This window comes from Hemiscyllium ocellatum, chromosome 29 (assembly GCF_020745735.1).
Source record: "Hemiscyllium ocellatum isolate sHemOce1 chromosome 29, sHemOce1.pat.X.cur, whole genome shotgun sequence".
Lineage (NCBI taxonomy): Eukaryota > Metazoa > Chordata > Chondrichthyes > Orectolobiformes > Hemiscylliidae > Hemiscyllium > Hemiscyllium ocellatum.
The window spans coordinates 15,004,618-15,027,284 of record NC_083429.1 but is presented as its reverse complement, the minus strand read 5'-3'; the positions used below and the strand labels follow the sequence as shown (position 1 = coordinate 15,027,284).

The following is a 22,667-nucleotide window of genomic DNA, read 5'->3' as shown; positions in this document are numbered from 1 at the left end:
TCAATTATAGGGGGAGACTTTAATTGTATTATGGATCCGGAAATAGACAGGATTCCCAAGAGTGCCGCTGGAGTATCTCCCAGATCTAGACAACTGGCGGACCTGAATAAAGAATTAGGATTGGTAGATGTATGGAGATGTCTCCATCCACAGGGTAGAGATTTTTCTTTCTACTCTAATCCACATAAATGTCACACAAGAATTGATATGTTTTTTGCCCCATCGATTTTTCTAAACTCTATAGCAACCTGTAAAATAGGTACTATAGCAATCGCTGACCATGCCGCTGTATACATGGAAACTAAGGTAAAGAACAATGGGACATTTGCTCGGCATTGGCGTATGGACCCCTTCCTGATAAAAGATAGCAAATTTTTAAAGTACTTCTCCCAAGAACTTAAAACTTTTTTAGAAATTAATACTGGTACGGCTAGCAATCCGTCAATGATGTGGGAGACCATCAAAGCTTATGCACGAGGTTTGATCATCTCCTATTCAGCGACCCAGAGGAAAATGAAGGGAGAGCAACAGCGTCTGCTCGAAGCTCGCCTAAAAGCAGCCGAAACAGCATACACTGATAGACCTTCTATCACAAAATTGCAGAGGATTACAGCTCTTAGGACAGCTTTAAACACCGCGCTTACTCAAACGGCTAAAAGGGAAATATTATTTGCGAAACAAAGATTCTATGAATATGGCGACAAACCGGGTAGATACTTAGCATTTCTTGCAAAGAAAAAGAAAGCCCCTCAAACTATTCCGACCATCAAGGAAAGTACAGGTACCCTGACTCATGATCATAAAAAGATCAATGCGACCTTTAAAGAATTTTATTCTGAACTATATAGATCGCAGGATTGTGAAGATAGGATTAGGAGGATGCAGTCATTTTTAAAAATTTGACCTTCCCAGGCCTGACTCCGGAACAGGTGTCGGCCCTAAATACCCCTTTAACAGTCCAAGAAATACTTGATTCAATTAGGCAACTTCAGAGCGGAAAAGCACCGGGCCCGGATGGTTTTCAAGCTGAATTCTATAAAGAATTTACAGGAATATTGGTTGACCCACTTATGGATATGTATGATTTTGCGCATAGTCAAGTCTGTCTCCCGCCCACGCTGAAAGAAGCAAATATTTCTCTTATCCTCAAAAAAGGAAAAGACCCAGAAGATTGTGCATCTTACAGACCAATATCCTTACTAAATGTAGACTTTAAAATTCTCTCAAAAATGTTAGCACTAAGACTAGAAAGGGTACTGCCATATATTATAAAGGAGGACCAGACGGGATTTATTAAGGGCCGCAGATCATCCAATAATATCAGAAGGGTCTTGAATATGATCCAAGCCTGTCATCAGGGAAAGATACCAGGAGTAGTAATTTCATTGGATGCGGAAAAGGCATTTGAGAGGGTTGAATGGTCATATTTATTTTACACATTGGAAAGGTTTGGCGTTGGACAGGTGTTTACCAAATGGGTTTCAAAATTGTATAATGACCCCAAAGCAGCTGTTATTACTAATGGGTTAAGATCGGATGGCTTCAGTGTGGGTAGGGGCTGCCGTCAAGGATGTCCTCTCTCACCATTGTTGTTTACACTGATAATCGAACCATTAGCAGAAGCCATCCGGACTGATCCTAATATAACGGCCCCGAGGATTGGTACAGGTAAACACAAAATTACCCTCTATGCAGATGACGTTCTCTTATTCCTCAGTAATCCTTTAATGTCAGTGCCTCGTCTAATTCAAGTTATTAATACATTTAGTGCATTCTCAGGCTATAAAATTAATTTTTCAAAATCGGAAGCCATGCCAATGGGTGGTCTGGCTATGATACCCCACTTAATGGACGGATCCCCTTTTCCCTTCCGTTGGTCCCTGGAGGGCTTCTTATATTTAGGTATTTTTATCACGCCAGTATTTGATCAGCTGTATAGGGCTAATTTTGTACAATTAATGGAAAGGATAAGGCAGGACCTCCAGCGATGGAGAGACCTTCCGATTTCCTGGCTAGGGAGAATAGCATTAATTAAAATGAATGTTCTGCCCCGTCTCTTATATCCTATGAGAATGCTCCCGCTGATGCTGCCAAGGCTAGCCCTACGTAAATTATATGGCTGGTTGAGCTCCTTTATTTGGAACCATAGACGGCCCCTTATTAAGCTGAAGAAGCTACAGCTTCCACAGGCAAGGGGAGGACTGGACTTCCCAGACTTTAGGAAATATCAGTTAAGCTCCCTACTAAGTTACATAGCTGATTGGGTTTCATCTGATCCACAATCAATTTGGCTGGATATCGAAGCCTCCCAAGTAAAATACCCACTTATTAACCTTTTATTTTCAGATAAGAGGAAAATCATTACAGACCACTGTAAAAATCCCATAATATTAAACACAATTAAGGCCTGGAATATAATGCGGCAAAATGAGGGTAACTCACATAAAACATCCCCCCATGCACCAATAGTAGGCGCATGGGGATTCCAACCGGGGATTACAGATGCCACCTTTAAACTCTGGAGATCCAGGGGCATCTCATGCTTAGGGGACCTATTTAAAGATGGGATCCTGATGTCCTTTGAGCAGCTGCGTCTGAAATTCGGAATACCTAATGGGGATCTCTTTCGATACTTCCAAGTTCGAGATTATATACAGAGGAAGACTACATTAATAGATAGTCTTTATAAATCAGACAGAGAACATAATGTCTTACGACCAGCGGGGGCATCCTCCGTTAGTACTATATACCATTTGCTACATGATGGAGTCTCAGGAGACATGGATGACCTGCTTAAAACATGGGAGCAGGATTTGGGGCTAGAAATCTCTGAGGATATGTGGAATGACATTTGGGAAAATGCTAGAAGAATTGCTATCTGTAACAGAACTCAGGCTATCCAACTAAAGATACTTCATAGGGCCCATATAGCTCCGGCTCGACTGGCAAAATTTAAGGCAGGAGCATCTCCAATGTGTCCTAAATGCAAAATAGAGGTGGGTACTCTTGTACATTGTCTGTGGACTTGTCAGAAAATCCGCAGATACTGGACTAAAGTGGCAAATACCCTGACAGAAATTTTAGGAACGGAAATTAGGGTGGACCCTGTATCTCTCCTTTTGGGCTTTTCGAACCTCTCATCTCTGGATATGCATGGGAAGAGACTATTTTCTATTCTCTCTTTCTGTGCAAGGAAAAATATTTTGGTGAACTGGGTGGCTGAGGGCCCCCCTGGACTTTCAAATTGGCACAGATTAATTATGGAATATATCCCCCTTGACTTCCTCACAAATATGGCGCACCGAAAGACTGAATTATTTTATAAAATATGGCAGCCCTTTTTGAATTATATAAATGCAGATATTTCGGCTATCCTAACAAGGGCTTTTATTTAGTGAAGATTTCAGACCGGGCTGCTCCGGGGCCCCTTGGGAGAGGAATCCTGCGCGAATACGGGTTTTATTATATTTGATGTTTATACATTCCGAGCATGTAAGAGACTTAGGTATACACTCTGGTTAGTTATAGGTTAGATTAGTAGAAAGTTGAGGTTTTTTTTTCTTTCTTTTTCCGTTTCTTTTTTTTTCTTTTTTTGTTTTCTTTCTTTCTCAAATTATGACTATTGTATATATGATTTAATTGTACATCAATGTTTGTATTTGAGAGTTTTGTTTATTTTTGTAAATTTGCAAAAATGTTAAATTTCAATAAAAATATCTACAAAAAAAAAAAATTTTGAGGGGCATGGATAGAGTAAATAGTCAAGGGCTTTTCCCAGGATGAGGGGAGTGCAAAACTACACGGCATAGGTTTAAGGTGAGCGGGGAAAGATTTTAAAAGGTTGACATTAAGAAGGAGGATGTACTGAAAATTCTGAAAAACAGAAGGCTAGATAAATCATCCGGACCAGATGGGATATACCAGAGGTTACGACAGGAAATGAGGGAAGAGATTGCTGCACCTTTGGCGATAATCATTGTGTCCTCACTGTCCATTAGAGTAGTGCCAGATGATTGGCGGGTGGCAAATGTTATTGTCGTGCTCAATAAAAGAAACAGGGATAATCCTGGAAATTACAGACTCACGTCTCTGGTGTGCAAAGTATTGGAAAGGATTCTGAGAGGTAGGATTTGTGATTACTTGCAGTTTGATTAGAGATAGTCAGCATGGCTTTGTGAAGGGGAAGCCATGTCTCCCCAAACTTATTGAATTCTTTCAGGATGTGACAAAACACGTTGATTAATGTAGAGCAGTGAATGTGGTATGCCTGGATTTTAGTAAGGCATTTGATAAAGTTCCCCGTGGTAGGCTCATTCAGAAAGTAAGGAGGCATGGGATACAGGGAAACCAGTCTGTCTGGATCCAGAATTGGTTGGTCCTTAGAAGACAGAGGGTGGTAGTAGATGGAAAGTATTCAGCCTGGAGCTCAGTGACCAGTGGTGTTCCACAGAGATCAGTTCTGGGACCTCTGCTCTTTGTGATTTTTACAAATGACTTGGATGAGTGGAAGCGTGGGTTCGTAGGTTTGCCAATGACACAAAGGTTGGTGGAGTTGTAGATCGTGTGGAGGGTTGTTGTAGGTTGCAACAACACATTGACAGAATGCAGAGCTAGGCTGATAAGTGGCAGATGGAGTTCAACTTGGAAAAGTGTGAAACCATTTGCTTTGGAAGGTCGAATTTGAATGCAGAATAGAGTGTTCAAGGCAGGATTCTTGGCAGTATAGAGGAACAGAGGGATCTTCGGTCCATGTCTATAGATCTGACCTTGGAGTATTATAGCAGGCTGGCACAACATCAAGGACTGAAGGGCCTGTGGTGTACTGTTCTATGTTATATGCGTCCTAAGGGGCACTTTTTCATGCAGAGGGTGGTGCACGTATGGAATGAGCTGCCAGGAGTAGTGGAAGAGGCTTGTACAATTACATTTAAACTGTTTTAAAAACATTTAAAACATTTAGATGGGTACATGAATCAGATGGGTTTTGAGAGACATGGGCCAAATGGGTCTATATTTATTTAGGATATCTGGTCGGCATGGATGAGTTCAACGGTTACAGAGGCCTTACTACATATCATTGCAGCAAGTGGGATGTGAACCTACCATGGTGCCACACAAGAGCCTGAAGTATAATCACCTATTTAGACCTTGAACCTGGGCCTCATAGACCAGAAGTAGGGCTCCTACTTCTGCACCACAAGTCTTCAATTGCACTCGGTTACATGTGATTAGACACCTTAATTAGGAAACACAGTGAGCTCAGTCTTACAAGTTGCTAGTTCTAAATAAGTTGTGTATAAATGGATTCTGATGGTGGACTTCAGCCAGAGATTCAGATGGGCTCCTATTTAAATAGGATCAACAGGAACTAGGGTTTGGTTTAGGAGATACACATGCATCCTTTGTAAAGAAATGTTCATATAATCTGTGAAGACTGATTCTTGTTCTATCTTACTTTAATTGGTTTTCTGGGTTATAATATAAGTGAATGCAGCAACAAGTTGCCAAAGAATTTCTATAACCCTACGGTGGCACAGTGGTTAGCACTGCTGCCTCACAGCGCCAGAGACCAGGGTTCAATTCCTGACTGTGTGGAGTTTGCACATTCTCCCCGTGTACGTGTGGGTTTCCTCCGGGTGCTCCGGTTTCCTCCCACAGTCCAAAAATGTGCAGGTTAGGTGAATTGGCCACGCTAAATTGCCTGTAGTGTTAGGTAAAGGGGCAAATGTAGGGGAATGGGTGGGTTGTGCTTCGGTGGGTCAGTGTGGACTTGTTGGGCCGAAGGGCCTGTTTTCACACTAAGTAATCTAAAAACACACTTGACAACATTAAATTACTCACGTAACTTTATGAATATGTATACCAGGAAGATGAATATTTATGTCACAAAACTGTAACTTTTGTTGTGATCTGGATCGATTACAATTACAATTAAAATCTAATTACAATTAGACTCTCAACTAATTGTAAAACAGATGTGCAACTGGAACAGTGTACAAGTGCAACTGTACAAGTAACTCTGCTAAAATATGAATGATGCATCTAGAGATTATCTCATCCTCCTGGAACAGTGGTGGCCCAAGCATCTACTCTACCAGAAGCAACTTTCATTCTTACACACCATGAAGAGGAAGTTCACTCTACTCTGTATTCCAGCCTCTTACCTTTCTCTCTTTTTTGCCAAAGCCGAGTCCAGGTGTACCTTTCTCCACTAATAAACAAGAAATGCCTTTGGGACCCTTGTCTCCAGTTCTGCACATCAACACGTACAGATCAGTGTCTCCTCCACCACTGATGAAAGCCTGAGAAGAAGTGAGTTCCAATAAATAGCCAATCTGACAGGCCTGGCAATTCATGAACAGTGACATTCTCAAAGATCTGATCAGCAAGCAATACAAATGGACAACATTATTGAAATTATCAAATGGCTTTAGCAAACACATTTGAACACGTTTCATTACCTTTGAGCCATTGAGAATGTAGGAATCTCCCTCTCGCCTTGCTGTAGTTATTAGTGAAGCTGCATCGCTGCCACTTCCTGTTGGATGCAATGTTACAATAATGTTATATAACTGTCTGCTGATCAAACAAAATCCTGGTCACTGTCTCATCCGTCCAAAAAAAGAAATCAGCAACTGGAGGCCCAGTTGATAGCATCAGACTCAGTGACAGATGTCCCTTACATTGCCAAACACCAAAAGCTAACATCTTTGATGATTAGATTTCCTACAGTGTGGAAACAGGCCCTTCAGCCCAACTAGTCCACACCGACCCTCGGAAGATTAACCCACCCAGACCTATCTCCCTCTGACTAATGCACCCAACACTATGGGCAATTTAACATGGCCAATTCACCTAACCTGCACATCTTTGGACTGTGGGAGGAAACCAGAGCACCCGGAGGAAACCCACATAGACACAGGGAGAACGTGCAAACTCCACACAGACAATCACCCAAGACTGGAATTGAACCTGGTACGCTGGTGCTGAGTCAGCAGTGCTAACCACTGAGCCACTGTGCTGCCCTTAAAGGGTTTGATACAAGGGTTCAGTGCACAGTTACTAAACCTAGAAAATTATGTAAGAATAAATTCTGCTGCGATACAAGAAATCCATTTGACAGACCATGCTTGTACTGTTTCTCAGAGACAGCTTCCCACTTTGTCCCAATGCAAACGCATACACTTTACTCACGTCTTAAATTTCTGTGCGTTAAATATCCACTTCCCTTTCATGAATAAGTCATTCATAATAGTATAGGAATATTATATATTGTTAGCCACGAGTGAGGTCATAGAAGACTGGAGGGTAGCGAATGTTCTGCCCTCATTCAAGGAGCGCTGCAAAGAAAAGCCTGGGAACTATAGACCAGTAAGCCTAACATCTGTGATAGTCAGCTACTTGAGAAGAGTCTGAGATAAGATAGACACACATTTGGAAAGATAAGGTTCCAAATGTATGCTCAGTTCCAAACTAATATGGTCACTATGCTATAAGAAGGATGTTATTAAACTAGGAAGAGTGCAAGAAGAAGTTTACAAGGATGTTGCTAAGACTCAATGATCTGAGTTACAGAGAGCGGTTGGATAAATTGGGACGTTTTCCTTTACAGCGTAGGAGACTGAGGGGGGATCTTATGGCGGTGTATAAGATCATAAGAGGCATGGATAGGGTGAATGCACTCAGTTTTTTTCCCAGGGTTGGGAAATTGAGGACTAGTGGGCATCAGTTTAAGGTTAGAGGGGAAAGAATAAAAGGGAACCTGAGGGACAACTTTTTTCTACATAGAGGGGGAACACATTGGGAATGACCCCACAGCAGAAGTGGTCAATGCAGGTACATTAACATCTTGTAAAAGGCATTTGGACAATGCTTGAATAGAAAAGGTTTAGAAGGAAATGGAAAAAGTGAGGACTGCTGATGCTGGAGATCAGAGTCGAAAAATGTGGTGTTGGAAAAGCACAGCAGGTCAGGCATCCGAGGAGCAGGTGAGTTGATGTTTCCCAAATGCAGGCAAATGGGGTTAGCATGGACAGACATTTTGGTTGGCACGGATCAGTTTGGGCCAAGAGCCTGTCTCCGTGCTGTAGGACTATGATTCAATGAACATGAGTAGGCCATTCAGCCCTCGAGCCAGTTCTGCCATTCAATGAGATCATGGCTGATCTGTGGCATTATTCCATTCCCCTGCCTTTGGCCAATAACTTTTAACACCTTTGTTTAATAAAAGTTTATCTATCGCAGATTAAAAATGAACAGCTGATCCTGCATCCACTGCCATTTGTGGAAGAACGTCCCAAACATAAACTGTGTGTAGAAGTGCTTCCTAACGTCTGGTCAGACCGGTCTAGCTGTAATTCTCCAACTAGGTTTTCTAGTTCTACAATTTCCAAACAGTAAAAATAGTTTATCTTTATCTTTATCAGCTGACTTCACCTGACAAAGGAGCAATGTTCTGAAAGCTTGTGATTTCAAATAAACCTGTTGGACTATTACCACAATGAAATTCCCTATTTCCTTTAACATCCTTGGATGGAAACCAATTCCTGGGGATTTGTCACACTTTAATTCCATTAAGTAAAACAGTGCAATGAGGAAATTAGGTTAATTTTATTTAGACCTATCTCCAATCACTATTAATAATCTTGGGACTTCTGGTAACCCATCCTCCTTTCCTTCTGTAAATATGAGACAGCAATTATTCAACATTTCTGCCATTTCCACAAAATCATTTACAATTTCCCTACTTTCAATCTTTAGTGGCCCAATGGTATTCCCACCTTCCTGAAGAAGGGCTTATGCCCGAAACGTCGATTCTCCTGCTCCTTGGATGCTGCCTGACCTGCTGCGCTTTTCCAGCAACACATTTTGCAGCTCTGATCTCCAGCATCTGCAGTCCTCACTGTTTCCTAGTTGATTCCCACCTTCCTGTTACGTAACTATAAAATTTCTTCTTATTGATGTTGATGTCCCTTGCACATTTCTTTCACAATCTCTTATAATCATATAAGCTAATATGTGGCCCTTTGCTGTTCTTGGTATCTTTTTCATTCTGCAGGATCTGTGCTGTTTTTTGCAGGACTCAGTTATCCAGAGAGGCTTAAGGAATAATCCAATTAACCTTAGTTAGATATGTCGTGCCAGAGGATTGGAAGAGTACAAATGTTTCACTCGTGTTTAAAATAAGGAAGAATAAACCTGAGAACTACAGGCCAATCAATTTAATGTTAACATTAGCCTCTTACAGGCAACGCTCTGAAAAGCTGGAAAAGCATAGGTCTATGATAGTGCATCTACTAACTATAAAATGCATTGCAGAAACTTGCCAAGGCTGCTCGAATAGCACCTTTCAAACACTGACCTCAACTTACCTAGAAAAAAGAAGTAACAACGATTGGAAAGGCACCATTCTGATTTGGGAGCTACATCACTGGTCCTTCACTGGGGTTGGATCAAAGTTCTGGTACTCTTTGTCCAACACCAATGGAATGCAGCAGTTCAAGGAAGCAAAGCACCATAGGGGAGCAGCAGACCATTTGCAGAATCTGCTCTGCAAATCAACAAGATCAGAGCAGATCCTACTGTGGCCTCAACCCCACATCCTAGTTAGTCAATATGAATGAGTTGACATCACCTTCTCACAGATACTAAGGTAATATGCATTAAATGCTGGCCTTGTCAGTAAGACTCTCATACCATAAATAAACGAAGGAAAAAGCCATTCACTGCAGATTTGTTACAATAAAATTGACTGACTTGACTCAGATTATTTTTAAATGAAGCAATGAAGGTGGGTAAGCACGATTTTGAAATCTGAAAAGGAGGGAAAACTTGGATGAGTAGTAAACAAATAGGAAGACAATATTAGTTGATTTCAAGAGGATATAGACAGGTGATGGACTAGACAACACAGCAGAACAATTTCAGACAAAATGCAAGATATGAAAAATGTAGGTGTGAAGCACTGTGGTATGACGAATGAGACAATACAATTTCTTCAAATGGATAAAAACGATAAGGTCTGGGAGATTGTTTAAATTACAAGGTTTTCCATATGCATTTCATAACTTACATTAAAATCGACTAAGCTCTCCCTTTTGAATTGTTTTAAGGTATTCTTATTTTTCCTACCTTGCCCACTGCCTGTGCTACAAAAACACAGATACAAATCCTCATTTATCCAGACTGCTGTTTCCTTATTGTCCATTATAGTCTCTATTTGAGGATACCTTCAAATGGTTACATTCTTCTTTTTCTCTGAAATACTAGTAAAACTGTTACTTGTAGAATTGATATTTCCTGCATACTTCTTTTCATATTGCCATTTTGCATCTCAATCCTTTCTTTGCGTCCATTGCTATTCTCTAGTTCTCCCAGGTTTTACACTTCACCTTTTGGAGGAGGAATATCTGTTGCTTTTCCCTCTGACTCTTTTCAACTGTTCACTTGCCTTTTAGCTTAAAATTCTATTGAAGGGTGATCAAAGAAACATAAATCATCTTTTCTCCCTGTTGGTGCTGACCAGCTTGATGTTAAACTGCTTGATTTACAGTATCTGCAATTGTTTCTTTTTTCCCCCAAAAAAGTCCAAGTTTATTTCTTCTCCAGAAGCTCAGCACAAATTGTAAACAACTGCAGACTTACCCATCCTCAAACAACAATGTTGGGGATTGAGGGTTGAGTTTCAGGAATTCAAAAAGGTATACAGGTAAACTTGAAAATGTAATGCCAAACTGGATTTAAGCAGTAAGTTTCTTTGAGATTTTTTTAAAATTAAAAGTCAGACCTGGCTCTGTGAGACAGTAGGAAGCAAACTTCTCCATGCTACATAGTTTAGGACAGTGCATATGGCGTTGCTCCTCACTCCCAAACGCGTCAATCATCCAGGCACACATGCTGCAAAAAGCAAAGAAAACAGCTGAAGCTTTTAACATAAATGGACCCCATCCCATTCAAACACCAACTGTCGGACGCAGACCAGCTATGCTGCCCCAAATTTCCTGATTATATCAACATTTTGTCAAACTTCCTGCTCTCGGAGCTAAGTGCTGCTAGGATCTGAGTCAATCATAGAATCATAGAGATTTACAACACAGAAACAGACCCTTCAGCAGCTTAGGGAAAACATTATATCTCCACTGCTGGAATATCCGTTTATTTCAGCCTTGGAAAAAGGACAGTTTGGCACTCCATTATTATTCTGCCACACTTGAAGTCTGCTCAGAATGTTATCCATTCCTGGACAAGTTCACATGTTTCAACAACAGCTTTAATCTGGACAGGTGAGAATGTTGAGAACAATGCGACTTCGTGGGAAACAGTGATAAAGGTACAACTGATCAAACTTCATAGATATGGGCAAATCAAAACACTAATAACAAAGCTGCTAATGTGTCAAACATCCTGAAAAAAGATTTTCACATAAGATGCTAGCCAGTTTTTCTCTCCAAGGTACAAGCTGAATTGTTGGAAATTTTCATTTTAAATTTGCATTTAATTCCAAGAAATCAAACAAAATTTGTTTCTAAATTTGTTCCTCATGATTTCAGAGGAAGGAAATTGTGACTCAATGACACATTCTTTCATTTTCTTCAGAATCCAATTTTAAAATGCTGCCTCTGAATCGCTTTTGAGAAAGATGGAAATGAGCAGACAACAGAAGTTGGAACCGACGAAGAGTAAAAATGATCTAATCAAGTCAAGTATATATAAATTCTGGAGATGTAAGGTTGAAATTATAGACTTCAGACAGGGCGTCTGATTCAGTCTGGTGTCGATGATCTTAACCTACAATTTGTTGCTTGGTACTACAGAATTTGAATATTGCCAAAAACAGAGATGTTGCCAAGCTTCACATCTTGCATTCATCATGACAAATATAAGAATGCCAAATTTCAAACAATCACGATATATATTAAAGTAAGCCATCATTTAAAATGGCATTTGCATTCTTGAAAATTATGAAAGTGAAGCACAGGTTACAATTGGAATCAGTGTAAAAACTGGAATTAGGTTCTCTCAGACATCTCTTGCCCAGAAAAAAAAAGCTGAAATACTATACTGAACGTCTAGTACAGTGCATTCATAGCTGAAATAATTTACAATATAAAATAAATTGCTATACAGGTAGTTCTTCTATAACATGATGGTTATGTTCTTATGCAATCCCACATTATAGAAAAATCGCACTTTAGAAACAGCGCTTAGAGTGTTGTCGATGTAATCACATTACAGCCAATGCATATTAATAGTTCGCATTTTAGAAACAGCGTCTCCAATTCATCAATTGCATTACAGCGAATTCATATTAACAAAATGCACATTATAGTAGAATGTCATGTATGTGAAAGAAATGCTGTACATTCAGGTACTTTAAGATTTTTCACGGCATTGAAATGCTGAATATCCCTTAATACCTGCATTACCTAAACAACCTCTAAAATATAAATGTAAAAATACAGAGTCATAGTCATAGAATCATACAGCATGAAAACAAGTCCACGCCAAACCTAATAAAGGGTGAAACATCGATTCTCCTGCTCCTCGTCTGCTGCCAGACCTGCTGTGCTTTTCCAGTGCCACACTTTTGATTCTGATCTCTAGCATCTGCAGTCAACAATTTCTCCATAACAAACATAATCCCAAATTAAGCTAGGTCCACCTGCCTGCTCCTGTCCATACCTTTCCTATTCGTGCACTTATCTAAATGTGGGTAGCACAGTGGCAGTGGCAGCATGGAAGTACAGTGGTTAGCACTGCTGCCTCACAGCGCCAGAGACACAGGTTTAATTCCCACCGCAGGCGACTCTCTCTGTGGAGTTTGCGCATTCTCCCTGTGTCTGCGTGGGTTTCCTCCGGGTACTCCGGTTTCCTCCCACAATCCAAAAAATGTGCAGGTTTGGGCAATTTAGCATGGCCAATTCACTTTAGTGTTAGGTGAAGGGGTAAATGTAGGGGAATGGGTCTGGGTGGGTTGCGTTTTGGTGGGTTAGTGCGGACTTGTTGGGCTGAAGGGCCTGTTTCCACAATAAGTAATCTAAGTCTTTTAAATGTTGTAATTGTACCCACATCCACCACTTCCTCAGGAAGTTCATTCCACATGCTAACCACCTTGTGCGTAAAAAAAATTCCTCTCCTGTCTTTTTGAATTCTCTCTCCTCTCATCTTAAAAATATGTGCCCTAGTCTGGAAATCACCCATCTTGGGGAAAAGACAACTTCCATTAAATCTATCTATACCCTTCATTATTTTATAAACTTCTGTAAGGTTTGCTCTCAACTCCAACGCTCATAAAAAAAATCATAGCCCATGCAGCCTTTCTTTAACTCAAACCTTCCAACCTGGCAACTGATAAATTTCTGATAATTTTCTTCTCCAGCTAAATAATACCTTTCCTAAAAGTGAGTGACTAGAACTGGACACAGTATACCAAAAGAGGCCTCACCAATGTCCTGTACAACTTGACTTCCCAACTCCTGTACTCAAAAGGCTGAGCAATGAAGTCAAGTAAGTGCACCAAATGCCTTTTTAACCAGCCTGTTAATATATGACACAAACTTCAAAGAATTATGTACTTCCCCCCCGGGCCCCTCTACCCAACACGACCCAAGGCCTTTCATTAATTGTATAAGCCCTATGCCTGTTTGTAGCACCAAAATGCAATACCTCACATTTATCCAGATTGAACTCCACCTGTCGTTTTGTAGCCCATTGACCCATTTATCAAGATCCCTTTATAATCTTAGAAAACCTTTTTCACTGTTTACTATGCCATTTTGGTGTCGTCCTCAAACCTAGTAACCATGCCTTGCATATTCTCATCCAAATTATTTACATAAATGACAAATAAATGAAGACCTCAGAACCAATCCCTGTGGAACACCACTGATGATAGGCTTCCAGTCCGATAAACCAATCCTTCACCATCACACTGTCTCCTGCTGTAAAGCCAATTGCATGTCCAATTGACAAGGTCACCCTGAATCCCATGTGACGTATCTCTATTAATTAGCTTACCATACGGAACCTTCTCAAAGGCGCTACTAAGGTAAACAACATCTACTGCTCTGGCCTCATCAATCTTTTTGGTAACTTCCTCAAAAAAACTCAATGAAGTTTGAGAGACGATTTTCCTTGCACAAAACTATGGTGACTCATCCGAATCAATTTTTGCCTCCCTAAATGTCCATAAGTTTTATCTTTTATAATCACCACCGACAATTTACCCACAACTCAAGTCAGAATCACAGGTATTTAGTTCTCGGGTTTCTCCTTACAGTCTTTATGTAAGAAATAACATAAATGCAACTACTATAAATAAATTTTTAAAAGACACTCTGCCACTACAGTTTCAGATTGACCATGCTCTATCTCGGTCTGTTTGCACTATTCAACTCACAGTTAAAATTTGTAACATTGAATAAATATAATGACAATATTTTGGGAATGATTTTAAAGCAAACCAACATGAAGTGGGGACATACTATACAGGAAAAAAGGATGCCAACTCATTGCCCAGAAGATTCTGGCCAAGGTACTGTCACAGAGAAAGCAATTGGAAACTACAGGTTTCCCCAAGCTCTCAAGTAATTTTAAACGAAACTCAAGCTTGAACATATTATTGTTTGCAGAGAGCACATCCCTATGTATGAATGTAGACTGCTTCTAGAAAGCACAAAAAAGCCACATTCCAAGAATGTGGGTGGCACGGTGACTCAGTGGTTAGTACTGCAGCCTCACACAACCAGGATCCTAGGTTCGATTCCAGCCTCAGATGACTATCTGTGTGGAGTTTGCACGTTCTCCCCATGTGTGCGTGGGTTTCCTCTGGGTGCTCCGGTTTCCTCCCACAGTCCAAAAATGTGCAGGCCAGGTGAATTGGCCATAGTGTTAGGTGCATTAGTCAGAGGGAAATGGGTCTGGGTGGGTGGCTCTTCAGAGGATTGGTGTGGACAGGTTGGGCCGAAGGGCCTGTTTCCACATTGTAGGGAATCAAATCTAAAAAAAATTGCCCAATTATTCCAAATTTATTGTTAATATCTTCAGCAAGTGTTGGCTAATCACATCAAAAAGCTGACACAAGTTGATCATCATTAGAAACAAAGGCTGATTGATCAACCATTTCTTGCGACATACAGCCTACATATCTGGCATCACACTGACACTGAAATTCATGCTAAACTTCCCTCAATATTGTGGCAGGCAGCATGTCATTGAGAGTAGTTTTTTTTAAAAAATACATTATCCATGGGACTAGGGAACAATTTATTGCCCATCCCCAGTTGTTCAGAGAGTAGTTAACAGTCAACCACACTGTTGTGGATCTGGAGTACCATGAAGGTCAGACCAAGTAAGAATGGCAGATTTACTTCCTTAAAGGACACTAATGAATCAAACGGGTTTGTATGACAATTAACAATAGTTAGATGATCACCATTATGGCAGCATTTTATTGCATTCAAATTTTACCACCTGCCATGGAAAGAGCTGAACTTATGTTTCTGGAACGTTAGCCTGGGTTCTAGATGACTAGTCCAGTGATGTCACCACTACGCCACCACTTTCTCCAGTATCCTGTCAGTGGAAAATATCACTTGCACAGCCACTGTAGCATAGCAGCCTAGAATGGCTTGTTTAACCTGTTGTTCAAATCGGAGATACTTTTCCTAACCCATGAAATTTGAGGTAGACCAAACACTTGTAGATCCGAATGTGATATCCTTTAGCATGCATAAGTTTCCAGCACTATTGCGAGAACGTTGTCAGGGCACCTGCAAATGATGGAAACATGAAGAATAAACTGGCTGTCTACTCAACACTGCTGGTTAAAGGTGGTTGCAACTCTTCCAGCTTTGACCTCATTATTGCCAAGGCTGCTATGCTGTATATAGCAGGCGGTACCAACAGTTATAAATGTAGCAGCCACCTGGCTGTTACAATACAGATGTGATGTGGAGGTGCCGTTGAACTCGGGTGGACAAAGTTAAAAATCACACAATATCATGTTATAGTCCAAAAGGTTTATTTGAAAGTACAAGCTTTCACATTTGAAGGAGCAGCGCTCTGATTGCTAACTTGGCCAAACTGCAGGGGATGCTGAAGACATTGGCCAAGTGAAACTCTGAAATCACAAAAACCCAAACACTAGACACAGTGCAACCACAGCAGCCAGGTACTAGTGATATTAACATAATGTAAAAGGCAATGGTTACTCTGCACAGACACCAACAACTTATCCACTAAACAAAGGACAGCCTAGATAGAAAGACACTGGGTACTGCCACACAAAGGAACAAAAAGTAGCATGCCATTTAAATAACTGATTCATTTCAAACTATTAATTGTGTCTCCCTGATTGGCCACAACTATAACGTTTCAGAAAACATCTGAAAGGTATAAAAATAAGGTTCTCCTGCAAATCTCACTCTTGCAATCGCTCTCGGGATTGTTTGAGGCTTTCCGAGGAGACCAGCATGACAAAAGGTAGAAACTAGTTGACCATACACAGAGGGACAGGAAGAAAGCAGCTGCGCAGACCTGGAGACAGAGCCACAGAGAGCACAACTGCGTCAATCTACAAGAGATGCAGGAGGCATTGTAATCTTAAGGGCCAAATAGGATTAGGGATAGTAGGTTTAGTATTAAAGGTTTTATAATTTTGTTCCTAAAGTGGGACTGTTTTGCTTTGGTACTGGCTTGTGTTCGAGAACTTTGATATTGTGGGACATCTGGGCAAATTAATTCATAACAGATTTGTCTAAGTTATTTGAAGGAGACTAGACAACACAGATTGATGTCAACTATGTGCTCTACATCAGACAGATCATACCCAGATTGGGTAACCCTTGTGGAAAACATTTCCGTTCAGTCCATAAATATGACCATAAGCTTTCAAATACCAATAGATTCATAGAGATCCATATGCAACTTTAATTCTCAACCTTTCTCTCTGGGCTCAACTGACTGAAGTGTTCCGATAAACTCAAATTTAAGCTATGGGAAAACCATGCCTTTCAATCAGAAAGTCCAAAGCTTTCAATTCAACAATAAGACCTATGTCCTCCTCTGGTTTTTTTTTGTATCTCTTTAGGTTTGATTTGCTGGTGACAATCGTTCATTAGTCTTCATCCTCACCTTCTGATTGTTTCTTTACTTGTCCCATTACCACTTGAACAATTCTCCTTTTGGTTGTATAAGTTTTGATCCATTGCTGACCTGCTCTTTCATTCTTTTTCACAAGCAATTCCTTTCACTTTTAAAAATATTACATATTTAACTTTTTCTGTGAAAAGTCATCATATCTATTTCCCTCGCTACAAATGGTGCCAAACCTGCAGGGCCATCACAGCACTTTTTTATTTTGGGATCATTGGTAGAACTTGGTTGTAAGTACAGTTTTTTTTGTCTAATAACTAGCTGTGTGAAGTACTAGATGAAAGACCAAATGATAGCCTTGGGTAAAGCAATGATCAAGCCAAACTTAGAGCATCGTGTGCATTTCTGAGTGCTCATTATAGCCATATGTGGATGGAAAATATAGCAATGAGCAAAACTGTGAGACACAGTCCATGTGCTTAGGTTGACTCATAATGCCCTTAGTGAGGAAACACCAGGATTTTTATGCAGCAGTAATGAAGGAACAGCAATACATTTCCAAATCGGGATGGCGTGTGGCTTGGAGGGGAACTTGCTGGTGTCAGTGTTCCCATGTATCTGTCGCTGTTGCCTTTCCGTATGAATGTTGTTATGGATTTGGAAGATGCTGTCTAAAGATCTATAATGCTATTAATCTCAAAACACTCTTTTATAAATTGAAAAAGAAATCAACAACCCAGCACAGCACATAAATACACTTGAACAGCACCCAAAAAGGAGTTACACCAGATTGTCTGCCTCTAATGTCTTAGAATAGAATAGAATCGCTACAGTATGAAAACAGGCCCTTTGGCCCAACAAGTCCAAACCAACCCCCTGAAGAGTAACCCACTCAGACCATTCCCCTCCCCTATTACTCTACGTCTACCCCTGACGAATGCACCTAACCTACACATCCCTCACCACTATGGGCAACTTAGCATGGCCAATTCACCGAACCTGCATATCTTTGGATCGTGGGAGGAAACCCACGCAGATATGGGGAGAATGCGCAAACTCCATACAGACAGTCACCCAATACTGGTGCTGTGAGGCAGAATGCTAACCACTAAGCCACCATGCCACCTTGTTAGACGTAAGTCATCTTGTGACTTTAACTTCTTTACACTTCTGGTCTGAACCATCACTGTCTTTAATATAATCGAGTTTCACTATATCCTTTTCTTCCCGGTTGTAATGATTGATGCAGCCATCTTCATCCAAGGATTTTATAGCACTGCTTAAAATGATAGTAAGCCTGAAGCAAAATCTCTCTAAGCTATGGGTGTTTTATTTAAGCCTAAATAAACCTCTCAATCTTCTAAACTGGAGCTTGTTTTATCTTGTGCATTTGTAAAACCCTATCAATATACACAAAAGATCATGAATGATAAAGGTAGGGCTCAAATTATTTTGAAATAAATCATGGTTACAGAAACACTTGGAAATAAATAAACTTCAGATACACAAAAACCCACTGACATAGAATCCAAGAACCCAAATCTGCAATCTGTAAACTGTGATATATATATATATCACATATCACAGTTTACACAATGTTCTATTTTGTAGTCCATAAAGACATTTACTAGAGGTTTTCAAAACAATGAAGGATTTTGATAGTGAGCACACAGGCTATTGCTGCTAATTGGAAAGTCAACGATGAGCAGTAATTTGTTTGCTAGAGAATCAAAAGAAGTTAGGAGAAATTTATTTAGTCCAGGACTACAGTATGAAATATAAAAGGACAGAGTGAGACAAACATTCCATCTTCGAAGAGAAATTATATAAATAATTAATTATCTGGTAGGATAGAAGGGATGCAGCTTGGAGGAGGGAGTGCATGCAACATGTATCTTGTAGCTGCTCCTGGGATTGCAGACTTACTTAAGAAGTTATTGGGGTTGGTTATTGTTACTCTATTTACTGAACAAAAATAATCGATTTCTTTCAAATGGAATTTTCTTGAGAGTTTTCAGGGGCCTACAGTGAACAGCTGAAGATTTTTTAAATTCTAAATTTAGAAGCTAAAAATCTATACCCATTTTACAAATAGAAAAATAAATCATGATTAGCACTTGCAATGTAAAAATGAAACTCCCTTTTTAAGCTTCTAAACTTTGAAATAATAAATTCAGCCACTCACTGTAGGTCTCTGAAAAGCTAGTTTTAAAAAAAATCCATCTGAAAAAAAAGTAACACTTGCAAACTGAGCTTTTCTTCAAGAAGTTTTTCAGAAACCTACAGTGAACAGCTGACATTTTTGAAATTCTAAATTAAAAAGCTTACAAAAAACTAAATGTGTTTTAAAAGGCAGGCTTTTTAAACATTGCAAGAGTTTCTTTTGAAAAGCCGAACAGTTGTTTTAAATATAAAGCGTTTATTTTTCATTTGGGAAACCCTGCACATGGTTGGTGTTGGAGAAGACTTTTTAAAAATTCGATGAATTAATTGAAGAGGAGTCATTTAGTTCAGTTGATCAGCTATGTGCTTGATTTTATTTAAGATTTATGTTTGATATTGTATTTATTTTAATTTTTTGCATTTTAACTTTCTGGAGTATAAGTGCTTTTAAGGCAACATAGGAGGTGCAGAATGAGATGGCAGGTAGACTCAGAAGGGTTATTGCATAGCAGGATCAGTCAGACAGATGGGTAACGGTCAGGAAAGGTAAGAGATTGGTTGGGAAGTCTCTGGTGGCTGTTCCTCTATCAACTAGATTCAGGTAGTTCTCATATAAAGCATGTTTCAGCAGCGCGATTTAGATATAACTTTCCTGAAGAATTAAGAATTGGTATTTTCAAAAATGCTCAACTCTGTACGCAATAGCACGATTCCAGCGGCGATCATTTTGCATGCTTCTTTCTGCACATGCACCGATGCCAGCGTCAAAATCTCTGTGCATGTGCTGATGTCAGCTGCTGTCAGAGCATGTGAGAGGCATAGTACTATACATTGTGCAGCTTCATACCAAAATTTAAACAAATGAATGTTCATTGCTCTCCATCTGAAACAAGAATATACTTGTATAATTCCTGTATAAGACCTGTATAGTTCCTGCAGGATTACATTACCCTTATCCATACCATTTCCCTTCCTAATTTACTCTTGTATCTTCATATCACACAAACTAAACCAATCCCATGAAAGAGTCGAAGACAATCCACAACTACAGGCGGTGATGATGGTGACCGTGTGTCCCTGCATTAACAATATTTTTTTTCCAATGTAATGTGTTCAATTTACTTTCTAGTGAAAGAAATGGAAGCTAGAGAATGCAGGGACCTAAATTTTCATGTTTTTAAAACTGTTCACATTACATAAAAGGAATTAGTATTTCCTGCAAATTACCATACAAAAACTTGAAAAAAGTGTCTATTTCCAATCCATTTCACTTTATAGAGTCATCGTCATACAGCACAGAAGCAACCAGTCTGTACTGACCATAATCCCAAATTAAACTAGTCCCACCTGCCTGCTCCTGGCTCATCCCTTCAAAGGCTTTTAACAAGGGTCCGCATAGTAGACTCATTAGTAAAGTTAGGTCATATGAGATTCAGAGTGAGCTTGCCAAATGGATACACAATTGGCTTACTGGAAGGAGACAGTGTAACAGTGGAGTGTAGGAGTTTGAGAGATGACCATATAGAAGTTTATAAAATCATGAGGGGTATAGATAGGTTTAATGCTAGGTGTCTTTTTTCTAGGTGGGGGGATTTCAAGACCCACAGAGCACAATTTTAAATCGAGAGAAAAGAGATTTTAAAAAGACAAGAGGCAAAACTTTTACACAGAGGGTGGGTCACATATGGAATGGACTTCCTGAAGAAGTAGAAATGAATACAATTACAACCTTTAAAATATATTTGGTGAAGTAAATGAATAGGAAAGGTTTGAAGGGATGAGCCAGGAGCAGGCAGGTGGGACTAGTTTAGTTTGGGATTATGTTCAGTACAGAATGCAGGGACCTAAATTTTCACGTTTTTAAAACTGTTCACATTACATAAAAGGAATTAGTATTTCCTGCAAATTACCACACAAAAACTTGAAAGAAGTGTCTATTTCCACACCATTTTACGTTATAGAGTCATTGTCATACAACACAGAAACAACCCCATCAGTCCAACCAGTCTGTATTGAACATTATCCCAAACTAAACTAGTCCCACCTGCCTGCTCCTGGCTCATCACTTCAAAGGCTTTTAACAAGGGTCTGCATAGTAGACTAATTAGAAATGGACTGGTTGGACTGATGGGGTTGTTTCTGTGCTGTATGACGATGACTCTATAACGTAAAATGGTGTGGAAATAGACACTTTTTTCAAGTTTTTGTGTGGTAATTTTCAGGAAATACTAATTTTCAGCAGAAAGCAACATATACACTGTATAAGAGATATGCTGATTGATTGGCAAATGGTCTCTAATTGGTAGAAGAGTTACCATAAAGAATGTACAAGTTAGATGATGATGGATAGTTAACTTATTTTTGCTTAAATTTTAAACCATACACATTGACTCCAATTAATTAAGGTACTATCCTGCAAAATGAATGGCTGTCATCTATATTTTTGAAACAGATGCAGTGCATGCACATATTCTTTCTGTCAGCAAAGAACAGGGCCCTACCTAGATAGACATAGTTTCCATCATATGCAGATATGCCACAGCGAATGCGAATGACAATCTTAAATTGGTAGTCAGCATAATTCTCTTGAAGGTTGTTCAGTCTTGGACAATATCCAATGTTGGGCACCATGTTTTGAATTTTACATGGATGGTCTGATTGGGCACTGTCAGCACTTGTTGCGAACGGCCAAAGGGATGTGCTGTTTGATAATATCTGCCAGTCTTTCGGACATCTGGCTTACATACCAAGCACTGTGCAGGCACTAAAATTCAAATACCACATTACTCAAATGTATGACAGGCTGAATATCTGTTTGGCTTGGTAGTAGCATTGTCAGTGGTGAACACCGCTTTCATGGTACTGGATATTAGCAACATGAAAGAGCTAGCTTCACTTGTTACTCAAACCTTTGAGATATGTTGCATTTCCAAGGTAATTCAAGATAGACTGGACACTTTCCAGGACCTAGAATGACTGCCTTAGGGCCATGAGTCTGCATGATATAGATTATAGATCAGTAGAGGAACATGGTGAATACAGATGGAAAGAATTCACTCACCTCCTCTTGTACCAAACAATATCCCTCCTTTGTTGTTGAGTGAACCTACCCTTTTTCCTAGTTATCCTCTTGCTCTGAACATGCATATAAAATTTCTTAGGATTCTGCTTATTCCTACTTGCCAAGGATACTTCAATGGCCCTTCCAGCTCTTCTAATTTCTTTTAGAAGTGATCTTCTGCATCCATTATATTCCTCAGGGGCCTTGTTTGATTTCTGTTTCTTTTCTCTTTTTATCTAAGCATACAATATCCAAGGTTCCAAATACTTGCCGTCTTTATCTTTCATCCTCAGAGTAACATGTTGGTCCTGAAGTCTGGTCAACTTGCTTTTTAAAAAATTCTAACATG

At 39.8% G+C, this 22,667-nt stretch overlaps 1 protein-coding gene across 3 annotated transcripts in view; it reads right to left on the bottom strand.

Moving 5' to 3' along the window:
- The window catches only part of acad8 (acyl-CoA dehydrogenase family, member 8), a 110,485-nt gene that overhangs the window by 57,221 nt on the left and 30,597 nt on the right, over positions 1-22,667 (bottom strand). For all 3 annotated transcript variants that reach the window (XM_060846760.1, XM_060846759.1, XM_060846761.1), the window contains 3 exons: positions 10,787-10,896; positions 6,462-6,538; positions 6,165-6,302 (listed from right to left, as the gene is read on the bottom strand). In XM_060846760.1, coding sequence (XP_060702743.1) covers positions 6,165-6,302; positions 6,462-6,538; positions 10,787-10,896 — 325 coding nt within the window. The remainder of the gene's footprint in view (positions 1-6,164; positions 6,303-6,461; positions 6,539-10,786; positions 10,897-22,667) is intronic.